Source organism: Perca flavescens, chromosome 8 (genome assembly GCF_004354835.1).
Source record: "Perca flavescens isolate YP-PL-M2 chromosome 8, PFLA_1.0, whole genome shotgun sequence".
Taxonomy (NCBI): domain Eukaryota; kingdom Metazoa; phylum Chordata; class Actinopteri; order Perciformes; family Percidae; genus Perca; species Perca flavescens.
The window spans coordinates 34,334,169-34,359,225 of NC_041338.1; the positions used below are offsets into that span (position 1 = coordinate 34,334,169).

At 42.1% G+C, this 25,057-nt stretch overlaps 1 protein-coding gene across 2 annotated transcripts in view; it reads right to left on the bottom strand.

Annotated features, from left to right (window-relative positions):
- The window catches only part of ptprz1a (protein tyrosine phosphatase receptor type Z1a), a 143,311-nt gene that overhangs the window by 43,297 nt on the left and 74,957 nt on the right, over window positions 1–25,057 (bottom strand). For both annotated transcript variants that reach the window (XM_028585486.1, XM_028585485.1), the window contains exons 8-12: window positions 21,075–21,225; window positions 15,929–16,113; window positions 13,949–14,075; window positions 8,716–8,756; window positions 7,011–7,845 (exon numbers count right to left, since the gene is read on the bottom strand). In XM_028585486.1, the coding sequence (XP_028441287.1) occupies window positions 7,011–7,845; window positions 8,716–8,756; window positions 13,949–14,075; window positions 15,929–16,113; window positions 21,075–21,225 (1,339 nt within the window). The remainder of the gene's footprint in view (window positions 1–7,010; window positions 7,846–8,715; window positions 8,757–13,948; window positions 14,076–15,928; window positions 16,114–21,074; window positions 21,226–25,057) is intronic.

Sequence of the window (25,057 nt, forward strand, 5' to 3'; positions counted from 1 at the left end):
TTAAAACACCATCGAGCCTTCAGAACGCAACACAAACCGTGTTAACAGCCCAGTGGTCGAACAAGATGTGCCACCGTGTTCACTAAACTAGTCAAATTTTTTCAAACCTGCCAAACTCAGAAAGGCACAAAGGATCATAATCCACCGGAGAGCAAGTGAGAACATATTCATCTAACAGCAGCAACGTTGAGCTGGGGTCAATCAAGCGCCATTATTGTAACTTTGAATAAAAAAAATAGAAAAACCTGAAGGTGGAACTTGACCTCGCTGAGCCGATGCTGCTGAATCCTCCCATTATCATCGGATAACCAGTAACGAAAACCCTAGCATGGATTAACCTTGACTGGAAGGCTGTTTGTCTGAATTTAACTCTTTCTGCACAAACTGATTCAGATCCGCCGTGAATGGCTGGGTCAGCCCTGTTGACTAATTCATAAAGAGGCTGCTTTCTACTCCGTGAACCCTCAGAGTACAACACATTCATTCATTCAGTCATTCAATTATCCATCCGACCGATTTCTCTCTGCCTCTCTAAAAACCCTGGACACCCTGATAAAGATGATAATGGGCAAAAGGAAAAGAAAAAGCCCAGACAGAAGATGGAAAAAATGATTTGTTTTGGGGCAGAGACCAAAGAGACAAAGTGACACACAGAAGATCGGATGAGAATTTAACTTCTCCCTCACATTTCCAAATGAAAAGACTTAAAAGACAAACTAAATCGTGAAGATGGAGTTAGGTTTTTGTACATCCGGCTGTCAGAATGTCAGGGGCACGGATATGGAAATACAACGGCAAGATTTTTAAATCATCATATCGGTGATTTTATGTTTCACACCAAAATAATACTAAAAATCCTACCTTCCAGGCAGCCATTGGTTTGCCTTAAACATATAGTGCCCTCTGGACTTAGATCACTGGTTCAGATGAAGAGATTTTAAACTTGCTGATTGATTATTATTACAGCCTGGATATGCAGATTATTTTATTTTTATTTTACTTTCAGAGTTTTCAGAGGTGATGCAGAATGAAACTCTGTGGAATTTAGTGGACTGTTCTTCTGCTTGGGGTGGAGATGTGTTAACGTTCTGAGTTTTATTTAAAATAAAAGTGTTTAAAATCTGCGGAAGAATTGTGGGGACTTCCGTGTAGCCCTGCTTATTACACAGTGAACGGCTCACCAGCTTTATCCCCCATGAGTTAATCTTCAGTCTTTGTCATGTTGTAATAAAGCCACATGCACAGACACCATTCAAAAAATAAATCTAAAAAAAAAAAAAGCAGGACATTCATGAGCTTGCTGTCGCTGGAAACTAAAAAACATACAGCAGGACAAAGCAAACGCAAAGAAAAAATAGCACAATTAAATACAATACAAATAAAAGCAGGAATTTATAGGTTTCTCGCATGTAAAAGAAACAGCCAGAGTGTCCTTGAAGTAAATACAGGAAGCTTTTTGTTGCCTGTGAATGTGATGGATTATCTGTCTGCAGATAAAAAAATAATTGCTGCCTGGAAGGAAGAAAGTCAGTATACAAACTGATAGAATGATTTAGAGTTAAGTTGATTCCCAATCTAAAAATCAACCTTGGTATTAAATGTATTCCTTAGAAAAAAGGACTGAAATTCTGTTGAGTAGCCTACGTCATACATGACTTGTTGTTAATGAGGTACGACATGCAAAACCCCCTGAATAGTTATTTAAAGTGCCCATATTATGAAAAAAACACTTTTTCTGGGATTTGGGGTGTTCTTTTGTGTCTCTGGTGCTTCCACACACATACAAACTTTGAAAAAAATCCATCCATGCTGTTTTGAGTGAGATACGGTTTCTGAATGTGTCCTGTCTTCAGTCTCCTAGTGAGCTGTTCAAAATCGGCTCGGACTGTGACGTCACAGTCTCACTCTGTAGCTAAAACAGAAACCAGGGGAAAAGAGGATCTGCAGCAGTGAGAGAGAGCTGTGCAGTACAACAAAAATATGGTGTTTTTTGAAAATGAAACCATGTAAACCTATTCTGGTACAACCTTAAAATACAGTTATGAACCTGAAAATGAGCATAATATGGGCGCTTTAAAACCCGCACATAAGGACCAGTGCGCCCACTAAACCTATTGTGGGAATGTTTTTCAGAATCAGACAATCTTTTTAATTAATTTTTAACAAATTATACTGTTTAGAGCGGGCACATGGGACCATTCATGTGGAAAACCCACTTTAAAAAGGAACACGCTGACTTATTGGGACTTTAGCTTATTCACAGTAACCCCCAGAGTTTGACAAGTCCATACATACCCTTCTCATCTCCGGGCGTGTTGTAACGCTGTCTGATGGCTCCACCGGTAGCTTAGCCTAGCCCAGATCCTGGAGGTAACCGGCTCCACCTAGCCTACTGCTCCCAATTAGTGACAAAATAATGCCAACATTTTCCTATTTACATGTTGTGATTTGTATAGTCATAGCGTGTACAAATAACAAGATCACATGAGAGACAGCCATCTTCTAACCGTATACATACTGGGAACTATATTCTCAGAAGGTGAAGCACTGCTACTTCTGCTACTTGGGCGGAGTGATTTGCTCGCCCTGTGGTGAGGAGCAGAGAGTTTGCCTGGAGCGCTCAGAGTTGGAGTAATAGAATCAACAGTTACTAGTAGTAATAGCATAGTGACCTTGTTATTTTTACACCCTGTGACTATACAAATCACAACATGGAAATAGGAAAATGTTAGCGTTATTTTGTCACTTACTGAGAGCAGTAGGCTAGAAGGAGCTGGTTACCTCCAGGGTCTGTGTTAAGCTAGGCTAGATGGAGCCAATTACCTCCAGGGTCTGTGCTAAGCTAGGCTAGATGGAGCCAATTACCTCCAGGGTCTGTGCTAAGCTAGGCTAGATGGAGCCAGCTACCTCCAGGATCTGTCCTAAGCTAGGCTAGTGTTGGAGTTATGACACGCACGGAGATGAGAAGGGTATGTATGGACTTATCTAACTCTGGGGGATACGGGGGATAAGACAACGTCCCAATAAGTCGCTGTGTTCCTTTAAAAACTCCTGCTGGTTCAGTTATTTAAAAAGCTATTTAAAAGGGATAAAAGTTGTTAAAAAGGAGATAAAGGAGTCACTGGACACAACGGTCAGCAACAGTTTTATCACTTTACTGAGGACTATAAATCTTTTTTTGAGACTGTACACCATACGTGGCAAATTTGGATACGGCTCGCGTATCAATTTGGGTTCACAATAAATTTTGGCCCGCCTAGTTGCGCGCCAAACCAAAAAGACCACAAACTGTTTTCAAACTGTAATTACGCGACACTCAAAGCAGAATTTGGCAGATTTGCTGACTTTGACACTCCGATATTTCCGCACAACCGGTCGGTTTGCATATTCTGGTGTGGTAGCCTGCTGTTAAAAATGTAATCCTTGTTTTGCTTGACTTGCTAAACTCTGCGATAGCTAAGACACTTTTTTAGGGCTTTATGTAAACCCAAACTGCATGTGAGAAGACTCTATGAGATATGTGATAATACAGTCAAAGATATTTGATTAAATAAAAGCATGGCAATAAGCTGTACATGTCTGGCCCTTGATGTGACTCATTTTCTAGTGTGGCCCTTACTGTACGTACACACCGCCGCCGACTTGAGCGTCTAAATATACCGGAAGTCATTCATTTTCAATGGAAGCTGGCTTCTCTCAGCTGCAAGGAGCGTCAAATCTGTCGGCGTCACGTTTTGGGCGTTTTGAGCGTCAATCAGAAAGTTGAACTTTGGTCAACTTTATGGTAATGAGCTATGACGCGGTTCAGCGGCAATCGGAGTATAGACGTACTTCTCGCTGGCTGATTCTGGAGAAACATACGATGTAAACTTTTGTTCCTACCAAGACATTAGTTCCATGAAAATGGAGGGAAATCTCATAATCGCCGTTGCTGGGTTCCCCTATCATTTATGATGTGACGTTGTTTGCGTATAGGGACCAGTTAACGTGCCGTCACATGGTCTCTAAACAGTCCGCTCACGGTGAAGTCCTGCACGGGTCAACAGCTGGCGGCTGCTCGCTCTGCCTGCATTCTGCTGCGGTTCAGCGGCTAACGAGCGAGCTAACTGCTAACAGACACCGCTGTAACCAACAAACAATACAAATTCTGTCCTTATATATGCAATTTATAAAAGGTTTCTAGTGTCAGTGTATTGGCCGTGCAGTGGCTGCTTGTGCTTTGTCTTCAATCGTGTGTTGAACATGATGGAAGAATGCTGCCACGTCAGAGCGGCCAAAGCGTCAAACAGCTTCCCCGGACTTTTTGACAAGTGTCCTTGACAGGGCGGCCGGAGCTTCTTTGCAGCTCAAGTCGGCGGCGGTGTGTATGTACAGTTAGAGAAGTTGAGTGTGACACCCCTGCTGTGTAAACGGTGCAGGTTAGTCAGAAACGGATTCAAAGAGCTGTGCTGCACTCTGGTGGCCGTGACGGATAACATCTGTCACGGCAATCAGAGGCCAAAACTAAACTGGTAAAAATAAAAAAGGCTACCCGGAACAAGTTACAGAAAACCTTCCAAACTTAACAAGCTACTCTCATTGGTTGCTTTTAAGAGGATCCTTGATGACTTGGAGGCAGACACATCTGGCTGTAGATGTTTTGCCTGATGCATTCATGACTGTGGTTGACTTATAAATATTTGCTGCGTTCCTTTTTGTTTTATGTTTTAGGGTGCTCTGTGTGATTGTACCGGTGCCTGTCTTGGCCAGGACACTCTTGAAAAATTGATTTTTGATCTCAATGAGTTTTTTTTTCCTGGTTAAATAAAGGTAAGAAAGGGTTAGGGTTAAAGAATTTGGGAAGAAAAGAGCTTTTACACTTTGACACCGAGTTGTAAACTGAGTTTCTCAAATTGCAATTGAGTGATTTTGGACATCATTTTATATACTTTAACACAACAGGAATCTGTAATGATATTGGATGAGCGGCCACGGTGGCCAACATGTTGACCTAAAATGATTTTGGTGTCCATCGATGCACAGCAAAGATAATACAAGCATTAAGCTTTTTTGTAATAGTAATAATTATGAGTTCACTTTTACTTCTTATAATCACTGAAGAGTTCCCTTTTTTAACGTATGGATTAATTCAGCGCAATGGTGTAGCACTGAGCTCTGAGATGGGAGCCATCCTGACCAGACCTCTCGCCGAATGCATGCTGGGACAGACTCCGGAATAAGTGGATAGGAAAATGGATGAATGAGTGATAGAATAAAGGAGTCTCAGAGGATGATAAAGATAGTGATGGTACGTTCAGTAAAATAATAGGATCCTGTTCGGTGACTGTTATGGGTGACGTTTTACCTTGCATGCATGAATTTTCTCGCATTCACAGACAAAAATGAAATGAATCTTTGTTGGTGATAGATGATGATTAGTCATCTATTTGATGTCCAGAAGAACTTTTCCTGATCGCTTGGTATTTTGCAGGTGAAATGCAGTTTTTACGGCTTTTTACCTTCGACTGGCTCCTCTGTCTCCGACTCTCTTTCTGTGCGTTCGGAGATACTGAAGTCAGAGGACGTCTCGTTGTCGTACAGGCTGTCACCCTGCCCTGAGCCACTCTCCTCCTCCCCGCCCAGCGACCAGGGTGAAGCCGAGGTTACAGCAGGAATGGTTGGCGCCGCCGTGCCTCCAACCTCCGAGGTGCCGGCACTGCCGCTCTCGCTTTCAAAATAGAACGCCGAGGTGCGTTCCTCCAAATCATCGGGGGCCTGGCCGGATTCAGAGGTCGCAGACGGGGGAACGATGTTAGCGACGTCGGTTGAATAAGTGAACACGCTCTCTCCAGAGGCTGATGTTTGAACCCTGTCCCACTCCTGATCTACGCCCTCCTGGGAGTCGGGGAACAGCGCCGAGCCGGAGGCACTGCTGCTAATGTCTAACGCCTTTCCTTCTGGGGTGGGGGTGAAGGGGGAGGCTGTGGGTGAGGAAGGGTGGGCAGAGGTTTGTAGGGCGGGGGTCCCGTCTGATGCCGAGAACCAGGGGTCCCTGGCGCCAGACGCTGCGGCTGCAACAGAAACGGGCAGGTCACTATGGGTGACTCGGACAAGGAGGGAGGGTGAAGAGGACGACGAGGGAGAGATAGTGCTATGGGAGAGCAGAGGCTGGTCTAAAGATAGGCCGTCAGACACGGCCACAGACAGAGAGCGTGGAAGATAGTCTATAACAACACCAGAGGCCGAAGGGAAGCCCACACTAGAGTAAAGCTCTAAGCTAGCAGAGGTCCAGGCTGAGGACGGCAGGGGGACATGAGGAGAGGCATGCAACCAGGACGAGGACGCCGACGGCTCCAGAGAACAGCCGCACATGGGGTCCATGTCGCTAGCTAGAGAAAACCCATCACCGCTGACCTCGGGGAGAAATGACTCTATTGTGTTCCCCGTGGCGTACCTTGCGTCCTCAAACCCGAGTGAGAAAGAACGGGACAAGCCCGGAGTTGTGCCGGAAAGGGTAAAGTCAGAGAGGAGAACTGAAGGCTGGAGGGTGGGGCTGAGAGACAGGGAGACCGTTGAGAGTGAAGGATCCCAGGAGGATTCGGACGGCTCGGCGGCGGCGACGGTGCCAGAAGGGTCCGGCACCGTTTGGAGAGGAGGGGTATCGCTAAAAACTGAGGGGTCACCTGAGGAGACCGACGAAGACGAAGACCCAGACAACAAATCACCATCACCATCGCTATCGTTATCATCGAACCCGACACCGGGGAAGACAGGATCCCAACCAGACAGGGGGTGCGAGGGGTGAGGGAGGTGAGGCAGGGTGGAGGCAGGGAGCGTGGGGGTTGAAGGAGAAGCCTGGTCTTTGCTAGACAGCGAAGCGGTTGCGGCATGCTGGGAGTCCAGTGCAGAGGCAGACAACACAGGCTGAGACGAAGAGGGAGGGTCATGCAGGCAAATGGAGGGGTCCGCGGTGTCACACAGAGGGGAGGAGAAGGAGGTGGAGGTGGAGGGGAGGACAAAGGGGCGCTCACCAGTGGACGTGGGCTGTGTGGTCTGCCAGAGAACGCCACTCAGCCGGACAGAAGTCGTGGTAGATGAAAAATGAGGAATGCTGGGACTCGTGGGCCTACGTGGAACAACTTTGCCAGAGAAGGAAGGTTGAGAGCTTTGGATCTCTGGAAGCCCCCCGGGTCCAGCAGACACATCTCCATCGGTGGTGGTGTCTTCGCTTATTGGACGCGCCAAGCCTCGGGCGGTCTCGGCGTGGATGAAGGACGACGGTGTTGTTGTGCTGCTCGCGTCGCTGGTACGAGACCTCAGTGTCGTGGTCACGGCGCTGTGTGATGAAATACTTTTACCACCTTTTGTCTTTGCACTGGTGAGTGTAGACGTAGTGGCACTAACGTCGCCTTTTGTTTGTTCAGAGGAGTCTTTTGGACTTATGACTCCAGGAACGCCTTGTGTCTTTGCACTGGGGTATACAGGAGTAGTGGGAGTGGAAATGAAGGCTTCCTTGGTTGTTGTTGTGGAGTAAAGGGGAGCGTTGCCACTGAATTGAGCGTCTCCTTTTGTTCCGGGTTGTAGGGCGACCTCTGGCGGACGCGTGGAGGTAATGCGGTGCGCTGTCTCTTCAGAATGGCTCAGGACTTGACCATACTGGGTAGATCTGACTGGGGAAACTGAATCAGAGGTGATTTTCCTCCGAACAGATTCTGCTGTTGTCGTTCTGATGCCAGGTAAAGGTAAAAGAGGTGATCCAGTCGTGGTCGAAGTCGTGGTTCTGGGTGAGTTTGTAGGAATCCAGGCCCGATCGTAATCCTCGGTTTGGACTGGTTCATTCCAAGACATATTGGGTTCATAGTTGACCTGTTGGTGAGAAAGAGGTTTACCTAAACCATTTGATTTCACCCTGCAGCTCAGGCTGGAAACCTGTACGTTTATCTATCCTGCTTCCGTTACAAATCTGCGGGGACCAATCACAAACTGGCTTATCCACCAGGCGCGCTATTGGCGGGTTTATCACGATGACGATAGAGAAGCGACGGCAAGCAGCTTTTTGTTTACATTCAACATGGTGGCCACCGAAGCGCAGCAACCCGTTGATGCCGCTGTCGCTGCGGTTTTAAAAGATTTCAAAGGCGTTTTCTCTGAAAATGGAACGGAAACTTTCCCTGGATCAATTCCTACAAAAGAAGGATGTTTTTGCCTTACTACCGACCGGACTATCCAATTGCGTACAGAGTCATTTCAACTACGCCCGTTGATCACGCCTCTTGTGCAGAAGAAAATACAGAGCAGACTCCCCAGACTAATGTTCAATCTTAAAAGATTGAGCTTGGTCTGGAGATAGCCAGACTAATGTAGAGCTGCAAAGATAAAACAATTAGTTGTCAACTATTAAATTAATCGCAAAATATTTTTTGATAACGATTAGTTCATCAGTTCGAATGATTGTTTTATGGAAAAAGTCAAAAATTCTGATTCCAGCTTGTTAAATGTGAATATGTTCCATTTTCTTCTCTCCTCTCTGTGACCATAAACTGAACTGATTTGTGGACAATCAAGACATTTGAGGATGTCATCTTGCCTTGGAAAAACGTGAACGACATTTTTCACCAATTTATAGACCATAACTTATCGATCAATTGAGAAAATAATCGACTAATAATTGACAAATAAAATAATCGTTACATGCATGACATGCAGTGTTTGAAGAAAAATAAAAAGTTTCCTTACCTCATCGTCAAATTCATCCGAGTCTGGATCCAGGGCATTTTCTGAAAAAAAAAGGCACATGTTCCATTATCTGTTACCCAAAGTTTCTCAAAACAAGAACTAAAATAACTCAGAAAAATTCAAACTCATGAAATACACACAGCTTAACTCTTGCCTATTTTGACCTTTGCATTTCTCTGAGGTGTATTTATGTTGGTGTTGATTTCCTGAGGGTTGAAAATGTAAGAAAACCTAATGCCAAAGGGCAGAGACGCGTTACAAAGGGTAAAACAATTAGAAAACAGTGTGATGAGAACATCACGGAGAGGAAAAGGCAAACCCTGGGACTCTGTGTTTTTGGATAGCTTTTAGAAAAATGAAAAGATAAACTTTCGGTTTAGTTTTGTTTTCTCTAAACCTAAAAATACTCTGTATAATCTTCATAATGAAAAGAGGGAAAGGTTGTACGCACATCACTTCAAGCAGTATTTTGGCTTCATGAGAAACACAATAAGAAATGGTGACAGACACTTCCATGCAACACAGACACATTTGGACTTGCATGCATGGACAAAAAGCAAAACACAGAAAACTTTTGACTGAGCACCGTAACGTCCTAGCGACTACTGTCTCCCTGTCTCAGTCTGTCATTTTGACTCTGCCTCTTTCGGTCTCTTCCTGTCTCTGTCTGTCTCCTTCTGTCTCTTTTTCTCTTCCAGTCTCTCTCAGCTTTTCTTTTTCTCTTCCTGTCTCTGTCTCTCTCTTTGTTGCTTTGTGTCTCTGTCTGTCGGTCTCTGTCTCTTTTGCTCTTCCTGTCTCTTCTTCTCTTTTTTCTTCGTGTCGGTCTGTTTCTCTCTTCCTGTCTCTGTCTCTTTCTGTCTCATTCTGTCTCTCTCTGTAGCTTTGTGTCTCGGTCTGTCTTGTTCGGTCTCTGTCTCCCTACGTCCATCTCTGTCTGTCCAGAAAACCTTGACCAAAAAGCATTTGCAATTAATCATGTTTCGGTTTCATCCTCCTCTTTGTAAAACATAAAAAAAGCAAAAAGAGTTGTTTGCAAATGCCAGATGATATGTTGAGCGAGCTCAGAAGCACAGCACACAGCGGGCATGTCAGGGGACAGGTGGGGGTGGTGGTGTCTTACCTGTCTGAGGCTAAGTCACACATCATGGAGACCAGATCAGACTGGTGTGTGAAGCATGAGGTGAGCTTTTACAAGTTTAATGAAATGGGAGAAGAGGGAGATGAATCTGGATTTGGCGCAGAACGACGCAAAGTTCTAAAAACTTTATCTCGTTACGTGGGAAGCTCTTGTTGAAGTATATCTGATAAATAAAATCAGTGACAGGATAAAATAAAACAACTGGTAAACTGGTTTAGTGTTCACATTGTTAGTTCATTAATTTATTGTCGATCAACAGAACGTTAATTGACCATCAAACATCTTCAGCTTTGAAAATGCTTTCCTTAACTTTATTAAAATATGTTATAGTTTTTAATTTAATGTTTTAATAAAAATTATACAATGATATCCTGATAATAAAAAGAAGAAAAAAAAGCCAAAATCTGCTGACTGAATGACTGAAGTTGTAACAAGCAAATCTTAAGTGTTCTTTCTATTTAATTATGTATTAATCAATTGGTTTAATTGGCTAATAATTACAGATAAAGACCTAGCTAGCGTTAATGCTGAGCGAGCCGAGCGGTTGTAGCGCTAAGCTAACGTATCTTTATGACCGCTCTAAACTGCAAAAGTCTTTGTTAGCTGCCATCATGCAAGCTTGTCCTCGGACTTTCGTGGCAAGAGTTGCATCATTTTTTAAGTGCAGCTAATATGGGGCCTATGTTTGGTTAGCCAACATGTATGGAGCTAGAACAGTGACAGTAAACCGTGGTACTGAAAATAAAAATTGGCATTGAAACAACAAATTTTGGCACTGAAACATGAAACACAAATATGAAAAAGTTATAATCTCACAATCCTATTATATTATTTCAATTTGAAATTTTTTGGCATTATGAGAGGTTTTTAAAATTTTCAAATGTAAATCTATATTTTTTCTTGATTGTTTTTTTTCAGTGACAGTTTTTTTTATGCTGTCACTGGTTTTCGGTTTCGGTTTTTGGCGTAGAGAGGAGGGGCTAGTGGGGAGGGACAAAGAGGGCGCGGTTCTATGCCAAAACGGTGACAGAAAGTTGAAAGTGAAAACCAGTGACATTGTAAAAATCCTGACTGCGTAATAAAAAAATAGAGATTAAAAAAAAAAAACTCTCATAATGCCAAAAAATGTCAAATTGAAATAATATAATAGGATTGTGAGATTATAACTTTTTGATGTTTGTGTTTTATATTTCAGTTCAACATCTTTCAGTGCCAATATTTGTTGTTTCAATGCCAATTTTCATTTTCAATACCACAGTTTACTGTCACTGTTCTAGCTCCATAAACATGCTCCATAGATAATGGTGTCACAAATGATTCAGTCGTAAAGCTAGATGTTGCAGAATATCACCCATTCATGCATGCTGACACTGAAATAGGATGCAGGGTATTTTCTCTTTTTGTCACCAGACATATTAGTTTATTTAATATAAGGTTCAGTTGAAATACAAAGTTACTATGATTATCATTGCAATCCATGTTACACAAAATGCTGCTGCGACACATGCAAACATTTCTCTTACTGTGAGAGGCAGAAGGAACGGACGCCACACAATGAAAACAAAACAAAGATGGACGACTCTAGAAATGACCCCAAACCAACATGTTCTATCATCTTAGAAATATAGAAATACTATATAGAGAAAGCACAATTGAAGAGTAGACAGAGAAACGTATGAAACAGTTGAACACAGAAAAAGCAACCCGTTCTCACTCCAAACTAATAAAATATGGACGTTTGGGCAGTGGCTGTCAGCGTCAGAAGTGACGCAAAAAGCGCCCTTCAGAGTGTTTGTAGAACGCACCGGGGAGAGCAGTAGCTACACGGGGTTTGAAGTCACCAACGCCTCCTTCCAGGCAGCGCTGCAACCATTGACTTCAAAGCACCTAACCCTAACCTTAACCATTGCCCAATCCTTGTGCCTTCAGGCAGCGCTGCCTGGAAGGAGACTTTGGGGGCTTAAAACACCGATAAACAACAACACAGGACTTTCACCCAGGAGACCGGGGATCGTGTCCGGCAGGTCACGATTCCTAAACCCAACCGTTGCTTTCTTCTTTACCTAAACACAACTATCCTGTTCTTCTTTTACTAAACCCAACAGTCCTGTTCTTCTTTACCTAAACCCAACCGTCCCGTTCTTCTTTACCTAAACCCAACCGTCCCGTTCTTCTTTTCCTAAACCCAACCGTCCTGTTCTTCTTTACCTAAACCCAACCGTCCCGTTCTTCTTTTCCTAAACCCAACTGTCCTGTTCTTCTTTTCCTAAACCCAACCGTCCTGTTCTTCTTTACCTAAACCCAACCGTCCCGTTCTTCTTTTCCTAAACCCAACCGTCCTGTTCTTCTTTACCTAAACCCAACTGTCCCGTTCTTCTTTTCCTAAACCCAACCGTCCTGTTCTTCTTTACCTAAACCCAACTGTCCCATTCTTCTTTTCCTAAACCCAACCGTCCTGTTCTTCTTTACCTAAACCCAACTGTCCCGTTCTTCTTTATCTAAACCCAACTGTCCCGTTCTTCTTTACCTAAACCCAACCGTGCGTTCTTCTTTATCTAAACCCAACTGTCCCGTTCTTCTTTTCCTAAACCCAACTGTCCCGTTCTTCTTTTCCTAAACCCAACCGTCACGTTCTTCTTTTCCTAAACCCAACCGTCCCGTTCTTCTTTATCTAAACCCAACTGTCCCGTTCTTCTTTATCTAAACTCAACCGTCCCGTTCTTCTTTTCCTAAACCCAACCATCCCGTTCTTGTCCCACGTGTCATGGAAACATAAGCCCACCCACGAACTTTTCCTTAACCTAACTGCGTCAAAAGTGACGCCAGTAGTCCCGAACCAGCGTGTTTAGATAAAGCGTGTTTAGATATGATGCTAAAGAAGACTTTTAGAGTCAATAACAACGCCAAAGGCACCTGACCAATCGTCCGTATTTTACGCGATGGGAGTGAGAATCTGTTGGATGTGTGTGTGTGCGATTAAATCTTAATAAAACACAGAATATACACCCCCAGAGTGACGGGTAGGGAGGGTAAAAAAGGGAGATAAAGAGGAAGAAGAACAATAAATAAATAAATATCAGTGGTTTCATCCAGGGTTCAGAGGAAAGATGAGTGGGAGGATGGAAATAAAATGTGACTGGTGATGAAACATATGACCAGAAAAGGAAAACAAGAAGAAGAAGAAGAAGAAGAAGAAGAAGAAGAAGAAGAAGGAATTTTACGGCACGACTGACATTAACCCATTTCAGAAGTCTGTCCTTAAGTTTCGCCAGTAAATTGGTTCCCTCATAATTTTGTAATTTTAGGTATATTTGTCACTCGGTTTGCCATTTCCCAATGCTTTCAGTTAGCACGTTGTGCTAAAGATTGTCTAGGTGTTAAATATTTTGTTATCTTGTATTACTGCTGTTTAATATGGAAGCCCATTTCTGACAGAACAAAAATTGGAAATGAGTGAAGGGAAGACAAAATGAATAACTTACGTAACTATGTAATTACAAATTCAAAATTCAGCGTTAAAAACAAGATACTTAGATGAGATACTTAAAATGGCAAATACTTTAGTATTAAGTAATAAGTCACAATTTTGAGAATATAAATTATAAAAATCGAATTTTTGACTGAAATTACGAGATGTAAACGTTTAGATATTAAAATAAGTACAAGATAACATCAACTTTTGACTAAGTTCTGAAATACTTATCATACTTTCTATAAATTCTATGATTTTGAGATATTAAATCAAAATCATTATGTAGTAAATCAAGTTAAAATGTCATAATTTTTACTTCTCATAAGTTCCAATTTATAAAGTCATTATTTACTCTTAGTCAATCACACTTTTGACTTAATGTTTTGTCATTACAAAAGTTTTATCTTTGTCTTTTATTTTGTCGTGAATCGGCTTCTATAGTTTGTCTTTCTTTACTCTTTGATTTTTTGTTAAAAGTCTTTTCTGCTCCGTTCTAAGAAGCCAGAGAAGCAGTTTTCCGTCTTTTACTTAAAAAAAAATTAAAAAATTGCACCGTTATGCGGAATATGTGTACAGTTCATCTGCCGAACTCTATGCTCAGTCTCAGTCTCGGTCGCTCTTACCGGGGTCGTCGATGGGCATGGCGACAGTCAGCAGGTCGCTTACACGTCCGTACAGACCGTTGGTGCAGACCGCCACCACCTGGACCACGTAGCTGGTGTTGGCCAACAGGTAATCCAGTATCGCTCCCTGGTGGAGGGGGAAGGAATGACACCAGCTTTGAACAATCATAAAGATGATTAGAGTATTATTCATTGTTTTAAGAGGAGAAAATACAGGTGAAATTGGGAAAATATTGAGACTTTCCTCCCCCTGAAAAATGCTTCCATAGGTATTTGTTCAAGCACCAATAACGACCTGTATTTAAGCTTATAGTGATGGCGCCCTCTAGTGGCTGTAGTAATTATACAGATAAGCAGGAAGTAGGGTGACAAAGTATAGGAGCACCAAACACAGGACTTTCAACCAAAACTTAACAAACACGTGTGTAACCTGAACGTTTCATTTTAACCCAAACCACAATCTTTCTAAACTTGACCATGTAGTTTTTGTGCCTATACTTAACCAAACAGCGACTGTTTCACAATGTTGAAGACGTGTTTAAAACCACGACCGACGGGTCCTTGGCAGCGGCCTGTGTTTGAATCCGACCAGCGGCCCTTTGCTGCGAGTCGTCCCTTCTCTCTCTCTCCTTTCCTGTCTTTAAGTTGTTCTGTCAATTAAAGGCCATAAAACCCCCAAAAATAGTCGTACTGTATTTAAGGGCAGGAACGACCCATATCGTTGTATGGTTTGGAGGGAGGCAGTTTCCCAATGCTTTCAGTTAGCACTTTGTGCTAAAGATTGTCTAGGTATTAAAAGAAAATCTTTTGTCATCTTGTAATACTGCTGTTAAATATGGAAGCCCATCTCTGACAGGAAAAGAACAAAAATTGGAAATGAGTGAAGATAAGTCAAAATGAATAACTTAAGTATGTATTTACAAATTCAAAATTCAGGGTTAAAAACTAGATACTTAGCAAAGTATTGGCCATTTTAAGTCACAATTTTGAGATTATAAATCAAATTTTGGACTGAAATTACAAGATGTAAACCTTCAGATATTAAAACATAAGTATAAGATAACATCAACTTTTGACTAAGTTCTGAAATACTTATTATACTTTCTTTAAAGTCTATAATTTTGAGATATTAAAACTCTTAGTCAATCACACTTTTGACTTAATGTTTGTCATTACAAACATTTCATCTTTGTCTTTAATTTTGTTGTGAATCAGCTTCCTTAACTTCAGTCTTTCTCTACTCTGACTTTTTTTTAAGTCAGCGTGTGTTTGAATCTGTCCCTGCTCTTGCTCTCCTTTCCTGTCTTTAAGCTGTCCTGTCAATTAAAGGCCATACAAGCCCAGAAAATAATAAAAAAAAAACATTTGTATTAGTAAGTAAGGTTATTTGATTAGGACAATGCACATTAATCAACATTTCTGTAAATGCGCCAGTGTTAGCCAGTCGGCTAATTTTCAACTGTAGTCCTAGCATGCATGTCTTTATGGTGGGAAGAAACCCCGGAGCACCCGGAGGAAACCCACGCAAACTCCACACAGAAAGGCCCAGACCGACCTGGACTCGAAGCCAGAACCTTCTTGCTGTGAGGCAGAAGTGCTAACACACATAACCCCGCGACCTATGCTTTCTGGTTTAGATAAGAGGATGGAAATTGCTCCTCTGGGTGGTACTGTATTTAAGGGAAGGAACAAACAACCCATATCATTGTATGGTTTGAAGGACTTGTGAAAAAAGGATATGAAAACCTCAAAATTAAAAAAAAAAAATAGTTATTGCCTTTAGTGTCTCCCCCCTAATAGTGTAAAGTTGTGTCTCCAATGTTTAGCTGATCACTTTGATATGCATTTAGATTTTCAGTGAGCAACATGGTGACAGTTGAGGCCTATTAGAGGTGGTAGACTGATGGCTTTGGCTGGAAAATGCATCACAGACTACTTTAAGGAAACAGTAATTGATATTATGAGCGAGTGGACTCTCACCACATCCTGGTCTCCGTCGGTCAGGTATATAGACGGGACGTTGTCTTCTGCGCTGGCCACTCGGTAGGTGACAGAGTATTTCTCGATGCTGGCGTCGTACACCGCCCGCGGCCGCTCCCACGTCACCAGCAGGCTGCTCAGGTTGTAGGGCACCGCCTGGATGTTCTCTGGCTCCGAACTGCACACTGACAGGAGCACACAGACCAGGACAAATTAAAAAACAAAGGGGTTGGGAAATATCCTTCTAAATTTCGCATACGTCATGAGCACCTGCTGACAGTTACTGAAGTTTAACCTGTTTGTTTTTTTCTTAATCAAACATATATTCACACAATATAATTATCATATAAAAGGGCTTTCCAATAACATGTAGTATAACATTTCCGAGGAGTGTGCAGTGACTTTAAGTAGATTGGAAGTATGATTGGTGACTGTCAAACGCTTCTTCTTTTCTTTAATAAAAGTTATTGTTTTTCCATGTGAGAAACATGTAACAGCACTAAACACACTATACAGCAATCTGTATAAATATTCACAATTAAAACACATAAACATTAATAATAAGTAAAATAGGGAAAAAACAAAAGCAAAAAAAAATTAAAGAAAAGATGGGGGCTGATTGGCTGAGATTGAATTAGGCTTGATAATAATATTAATTATGGGGACCTAGTCAGTTCAAATTGAATAAAATGCAGGAAATGAGACCAGACCTGGTTGAATTTACCCCTACCATCATTCGGTCTTGCAATAAGATCTCCAAATGAGGCTGTGTCTGTCATTAACTTGTCAAATGCTTCTTTCACATTGATTCCTTATGAATCGCTATAAAATGTACAGTATAGATAGAGAAAAAAATATATATATATCTATGCCTCCTGCAACCTGACAGCAATATTCTGGGTCAGAGTTGTGATTAGAGGAGCAGATGACAGACACTCGGGGGTCTGGATTAACTCAGATTAAAAAGGCGGCTGAGGGTGGATGACAACAGACAGGGGGAGCATCCATCTATCCAAACAATAACACGTTCCCTCCTCTAATGGCTCCGACCTGAGCCTGCTCTCGCTAACCTCGGACCTTTATCCTCGGTGAGGATAAGTGTACAAAGAAAGACTGCGAGTGGCTCGCCACCTTCAACCAGCAGAGGGCGGAGTGAGCCAGGAGAACACGGGTACAAACCTCATAGGCAGTGGTGGAAAAAAGTATTCAGATCAAGTACTAATAATACTACAATATAGAAAAAATACTCTGTTACAAGTAAACGTCCTGCATTGAAAATTTTACTTAAGTAAAAGTCTTTAAGTAGCATCAGGAAAATGTACTTAAAGTATTCAAAGTGCTGAAAAATCCCCATTGTAGAAACTGGAAACGATCCAACCAGTTGTGTGTTTAATGGTCCAATCGTTTCAGCTGGACTTGTAGGCCGTTATATTGTTTGGTAAGATCGTATTTTATAAACTACATGCGTTTTGTGTGCAAAAATATTAATTTGTAGAGTAACTAGTAACTTAGCGGAGTAAAACGTACAATATTTCTCTCTGAAATGTAGCGGAGTAGAAGTAGAAAGTGGCATGAAGAGAACAGACTCAAGTAAAGTCCCTCAAATTTACTTAAGTACAGTACTGGAGTAAATGTACTTAGTTACATTCCACCACTGCCTTTATGACCCATTCACTGTGGTAATCTACCAAAGTATACATCTCTGACTACTTTGATCTAGAGCAGTTGGACAGTCCTGATGAGTAACCGCAACTAAAAGATCACTGTAAGATCAAGTGAAGGTCCAAATCATGAAAGGTACTTTAGTCATACACAGTATTAGAAGTTATTTCCTCACACACAGAGGAATCTTTCACACATCTAAACTGAACATCTAGCCCCTCTTTCATAAATTAAATTACTTTAACCTTAAAACATCGAAGCCGAAAGAGAGCTTTCCACATTTTATACAAAACACAGTGAAAATCGGAGAGAGTGGCCGTGTTTCACGCCACAAAACAAATCCGCACTTTTTAAAGGAACATTTTGACAGTGAATGTTCTGAGCTGTAAAGTGACAATATTACTCTTTATATTCTAATGTTTTAAATGGAACAGGTTTTTAATTTCTTATGATGTAGCCTATAATGTTTATTCCTTGTACCCTAATCAGAACATTTGATGCCATAACTCCTTTGTGGAGTTGCCTGCCCAGGGACTGCTGGTGAAATTAAGCTAATGTGCTAAGGCCTCTTCCACGCTGGCGTGGCGTGAGCGTGGCGTGAGCGTGGCGTTTCTGTTGCGTGGCGTTTTCTACGTCTTTTCACACCAGAAACGTGTCTGACGCGGTGCCGCTGATGCTGCTAGCCTTGTCTGTACACATGTAAGTTTCCCATAAAAATACATATATACTGATTTGATTACAGCAAAAACAACATCGGCAGTATTGACGGCAAAATAGGCTAAAGAATATTTCGTTCTGTATGGACAGGTGCAATATTAGAAAATCGATAATCTTTTTTTTTTTTTTGACTTTTATATCTGCTTTTATGTCAAAACCTAGAGACTTTTAAACATCAAAATGTCATTTATTAAATGTACAGTACAGGCCAAAAGTTTGGACACACCTTCTCATTCAATGAGTTTCCTTTTTATTTTCATGACTATTTACATTGTAGATTCTCACTGAAGGCATTAAAACTATGAATGAACACATATGGAATTATGTACTTAACAAAAAAGTGTGAAATAACTGAAAACATGTTTTATATTTTAGATTCTTCAAAGTAGCCACCCTTTGCTCTATTAATAAGGGAACAAATTCCACTAATTAACCCTGACAAAGCACACCTGTGAGGTGAAAACCATTTCAGGTGACTACCTCATGAAGCTCATTGAGAGAACACCAAGGGTTTGCAGAGTTATCAAAAAAAACAAAGGGTGGCTACTTTGAAGAATCTAAAATATAAGACATGTTTTCAGTTATTTCACACTTTTTTGTTAAGTACATAATTCCATATGTGTTCATCCATAGTTTTGAGGCCTTCAGTGAGAATCTACAATGTAAATAGTCATGAAAATAAAGAAACACATTGAATGAGAAGGTGTGTCCAAACTTTTGGCCTGTACTGTATTTGTGTCAAAATGAAATATAGAAACATCTTTTCCTATTCTATTTTGCCTGGAAATGCTTCCAACACGTTTGCGTGTCACGTGAAAAATAGGCGTCGGTCCTATTTCTAGCATGCCTGAGACATGCGTGTCACGCAGGCAGTGTGAAAGGTCTAACCTGTTAACATGGGAGCCGAAATAAAAACGGACACGCCACGCAGCCAGTGTGAAAGAGGCCTAATTCTGGGACAGTCAATGACTGTCCATTGTCCCTGTTAAATTAAACTAATACATTGTAAACACCAAACGATCTCCTGGTCTCTAATGTGAGAACAAGCCCTTCCAAAATCCCCAGAGATCAATATCACCTCATTACTAATGATTGAAAACAACCAGCGTGCTGCAGCGGGAAAAATCGATGGTTAACCAAGTTGACCTCCCGCTGTCATTGAGATTTTATTTGGGCCACTGGAGTTCTATTCTTCTTTTTTTGTCCCGTCATTTGTGAGACACTTGTCTCTGATCCATCAGAGACCTTATGTAATGAGCATTAACAACAGGGGTGGCAGTAGCTCAGTCCATGGGGAGTTGGGTTGGGAACCGGAGGGTCAGTGGTTCAAGTCCCAGTACAGACCAAAGTACAGAGTTTGGATTGGTAGCTGGAGAGATGCCAGTGCATCTTGGGCACTGCCAGGTGTTCTTGAGCAAGGCACCGTACCCCTGCTCAGGGCACTGGTCCAGTACTGGCAGCCCACTCACTCTGACATCTCTCCCTATTGTGCATGAATAGGTCCTAAGCATGTGCGTGTGTATTTCAGGCCTGTGTATAGTGATTTCAAAAACAAAGTGTAATTTAATTTCAATAAACAGTATAAATTATTATTATTAACCTGCGATTCTTCATATTCGGCGTCACACTAAGTTCTGGAAGCAGCCAGGTGAGAGATAGTGAGGAGATGTTTTTTACAGTGTGTTCAGGGGACAGGCAGCTAGCAGATAGTGAGGAGATGTTTGCTGTATGTGACAAAAAAATGTCAAAAAAACGCGTGACATTGCTTAGAGCACCTTTAAAATAATTGTGTAAGTAGTAAAACAATATAAATGCACACGGGGGAACAAAATGCTTTTAAGTTTAGAAACTTTTTGAATCCACCCCCCCTTGCCTGACAGTGGTTTGGTCCAGGCTACTGCTTGGTTTTCTCCCTTTACGTTAACGGTACACACGAAAGTCCGTGGGACTCATGAGAGAGAACGATATTGCGTCAGTAGGTAGGCTGGCAAGGCGGTTTTATTCGCTTTAAACGTCGGATGAAGTTATTGTTTCCTCTAATACAAATGACGCTGAGTCATTTATAAATTAGTCATGACAACACAATTGTATTTTTTCACGTGTACACTACGTTAGCAGTCATAAAGTTACTTAGCTTGTTTGGTAGCTTGATGAGTAGTTAGTTAGCGAACGATAGCATGCTAATTCCACCCAACATGCTTTCACTAGTAACAGAAAGTGAGCCTAACAAAGTTGTCACTCATCTGGCGAGAGCACTGTGCTTTTATACACTGTGACAAAAGTGTGTAAATGACATTAAATTAGTTTAGTAGCTGGCTGGCTAGTTAGTTAGCTTGCTTGCTAGGAGGCTCAGTTCAGCATCATCTGTATTAGAGAAAAGAATCACTTCATCTGATGTTTTTAAGTGAATGAAATAGCTTTGCAAGCCTACTTACTGGAGTTCTACAACTACACATATCCTGTTACAAGAACAAATCTGTCTGTATAATTTGTGACCCCTTCAATAATTGCTCTTAAGAAATTTCATTTTCTGCCCCCCTTCCTGGCGAACAGCGGACTCTGGAATTTGAAAGACAACCGTTTATCCCTTCCCCTCGGATTGAGCACTGCCAATGGTGAGTTCCCAGACCCAACATCTTGATTTGGGTCTGGCTTGTCAGGCTAGATACTGGTAAAAAAAAACACTCATATTTTCCTCCATGAATCTGGCTCCTGCAGACGGTGATGACAGGGCAAACAGGAAGAGAGTTAGACTTTGGACGCGTACCTGGTGAGAGGACCTCCTCGGTGCCGGTGTAGGAGGAGAACACCTGACCCATGAACTGCTGCTGCTGCTCCCTGTAGTTGTTCTGCAGGTAGTCCATCAGCATCGCGTATCCGGCCTGCTGCATCGTCATCACCTCGCAGAACATCTCCAGCTGTGAAGCCAAAATAAAACCGTGTCAGCACCGTCGGCTCCTGCTGCTAAGCGACAACACAGTGATGCTGGTGCAGTCACTCTGAGTAGAGAGGCGAAGTCCCCTTCCCCGTACCGGTGGGGAAATTGTATGATACAAGCCAGGGGTGTCAAACTCAATTTCACTAAGGGCCAGACTGGAAAATGAGAATCACATCAAGGGCCAGACATGTGCAGTTTATTAAGATGCTTTTATTTTATAGAGAAAGTAAAACATTTTTGACTGTATTATTGCATGTCTCATATAGCCTTCTCACTTATAGTTTGTCGACATAAAGCGCTAAAAAAGTCAGCAAGAAAGTTCTTTAGCCTTCATAGAATTTAACTAATCAAGCAAAACAATGCATGCTGATAACAATCTTTACAAGTAGGCTACCAAACAGTCGACACAACTTGTTTCACAGGCCTGAATATGGTTGTGTGTCAGTCGGCCAAATTCTGCTTTGAGTTTAGTTGCAGTTTGAAAACAGTTTCCTGTCTTTTTGGTTTGGCGCACAACTAGGCACGGCAAAATTGATTGTGAACGTACTTTGATTTGCGGGCCTGATCGAACTTTGCGAGAGGCCGGATTTGGCCCGCGGGCCTCGAGTTTGACACATGTGGTATAAGTGGTCAAGCAGGGCAGCGGAGGTCGTGTCCCATAAGAAGTTAAGGGGAAAACACAAGATTTTTACCCAGGAAACGGGTGTTTTGTGTCCCGGCAGTCCTTATCTTATCTTAAAGACCATCTTGGTTAAACAGTCATGACCAGTCGAAACACGACTGGTCATGACTCTTTTCCCAAGATGGCGCCTGCCTGTATACGCGAACGGTAATGTCTTTATAAATTATCTTTTTAACAAACTGGCTGTACACTTACAAAGGTCTCAATGCTTCGGTTTACATGTAGGGACCCTCATTGTGCTACCGTGGAAGTGTGGTGACATTTTGAGCCTTGTTAGTGGTGTAGAAATAGAGATTTCTATTTACTTTACCAGTGCCCAAGCTACAAGCTAATCAGTGCTTTGCGCTAGCTTGTTTCAAGCTAGAGACACATTCGATTAGCATGAAAACAAAACATATCCCAGAGAACGGTCGACTCGGTACACGTGTTATTAACCCCTAGGTTCATTTTGCGCCAGAATTGTCCTTTAACGAATTGTTTTGGTGCCTATACTTAACTGTTGTCGCCGTAGGACAGCCTTTTGCAACAGCCGCTGAAACGACCGGCACATCGCGGTGCTCCGGACCCGGCTCACAGTCACCTTTTCTCGACAAAATTTTACTGTAAAAAACTGTCACATGTCACATGCCCTAATTTCGTAGGCCCCTACAAGATCATATCATACAAACCCGTTCATGTGTGGATACTATTTCAACACATAAGTATGTTAATCCTCTAATTGTCTAGAGCACTAAAATAACGTGTTAATCACACAGCTGCAGTTCTCTCAGAAGTTTGGAAGCGAATGGGTGGAAAGGAGGCGCGACTCATGCTGGATTGGTCCTTTAACCTGCCTGTCGCCTCTGTACCTGCTCGGGTGAGTCACTGCTGTTCGGTTACACAACACTCACAGCCTCTGACTCACACAGAGTCAACACTGCAGCACAGCCGAGCTCAGAGCCCATTAAGGCCATTTGCGGTTGAAAAAGTCTCGACTCTAAAGCATTAAAGTCTGGCAAGCGGACCGGAGCTGGAATGTAAACCAGCTGCGGCACGTCACAGAGGTTTGGAGAAACCTGCAAGCCCTGGAAGATCTGCAGCAAGGGTATTAATAATAATAATAATAATAATAATAATAATAACAACTCTATTCAGCACACAAACGGAAGGTCCATAGTACATTAAAAATGACAATATTTACAAACATATAGCAATAAATGTACAGCAACTTTTTATACAACTTTCCCCTGTAATATACAAACGGGAGCGCCAATGTCCCCAGTCTAGATGCTTACCTAACAGAGCTAAAATCAATGTGGGCTAAAGTTTGTATAATTCTGTTTTTCTGAGACAGACATTCTACACATCGATAAATAAGGTTTCTTATTAAGGCAGGACAGGTAGGCCCACCAACACTAACAAACATTTGACTAGCACTACACCATCTTGGTGGTTTTAGAAGCAGTCTCATGCCATCATTATATGCTACATTCAGTCAGTTTTGACAGGAGTGTGTGTGTGTGTGTGTGTGTGTGTGTGTGTGTGTGTGTGTGTGTGTGTGTGTGTGTGTGTGTGTGTGTGTGTGTGTGTGCGCTCCTGCCTTATGACAGCTGTGTGTCAAGAGTGAATGAGTCTGGTGGAAAATGACGTCTGGGCCTCAGCAGGCGTCACACCCCAGCCCTTCTGTAGAAAACCTTTTGTGTGTGTGTGTGTGTGTGTGTGTGTGTGTGTGTGTGTGTGTGTGTGTGTGTTTCAGCTTAAATACCGTAAAGATCTTTTGTAAGCCAATATTTGTGTGCTGTAATGACCGCCTCTGTATGGCTGTCAATCACACTTGGCCCTGGGCAGTAAACACATGTACACACACACATGTATACACACACACACGTATACACACACACACACACACACACACACACACAGCCTCGCCCATCACTTGTGCTCTGGTATGATAATTCCTTCTTTCAGCTCCTTGAACACATTTTTCTAAAAGGTTGTTTACTGACATGTCTGTAATTGTGTGTCTAGCCTTCCTTTTTATCTTCAAGAAAACTCTCAAAGCTGACGTCCGGCTCTTAAAAAGGACCTCACAGACGGTTCAACATGGTTTGTAAAACAGTTAAAAACAAAGTGCTCCCTCTTCACATTACTGCTTTTTACATTTCTCAGTTTCTCCTGTTAGTTTTGAGACGGATTTCCTTCCTTTCAGGCAGCCATTTGTTTCAGCTCATTTCTATGAAAATAAACTTGTTTGACATTGTGTGTGTACTCATCCTTTTCTGTCATGTGCTGATACAGTTTCTATGAACGCTTGCCGTTCATTTAAAAAGTAGTTTATCAATTTCCATGGTGCCAGGAGGTTTTAGTTGACATGGGGCAAGTTCAATCTTGGTTTCCTCAGAACGGTGTGCAACAAGCTTTAAGGTACATTTTCTCTTGTTTGGTGGGTGTGTCAGAGATGTTACCCAATCAGCAGCAACATGTATGTAAAGTTGTTATTATAATAAGACACTGCACTTGCACCATAGACAGTACAATACATGGACCAACAGATCCCATGTCTCTGGACGGAGACCAGTGAAGTCTATTAGAAGCTCTTTTCCGGTGATGGCTGAGTGTTACTGAGCAGCCTCCAACTGAGCTTGAAGACGTAGATGTGACGTGAGCAACCTGTCTGAAAGTGTGAAGTCTTCTGGTAGCTGTGCTAAGATAAATCTCAATCATTCCCAATCTTACAGAGACGGAGAGAGTAGGTATATGTAAGGAGATAACATAGGCACAGGCTAATTATTGCTAACTAAAATGCTAGTTAACATTAGTAATTAAACTTAAACAGCTAATGTAAGTCCAAACTGCTTGAGAGCTTCTCCTGTACTGTACGGTAATTCCTCTACTGTGCGACAGTAATTTGCGTGGTTATGACACAAGCCTGTTTTTGTAAAAGCGTCTGCTACGGATCCATAACGTGAGCTACAAGGTAATGGAGCCTTTTATACATTGTCGTGTTTCTTTAGAAATAAACTATGAACAAATAGAGTCTTTAAACGCTTCAGATGTAAAGCTATTCGCTGTCAAAGTGGCGCCAAAATGAATGGGAGTCAATGCTTAGAACGCTGTCGTAGCAGAAGCAACTTGCGTTTGCCAACATCAA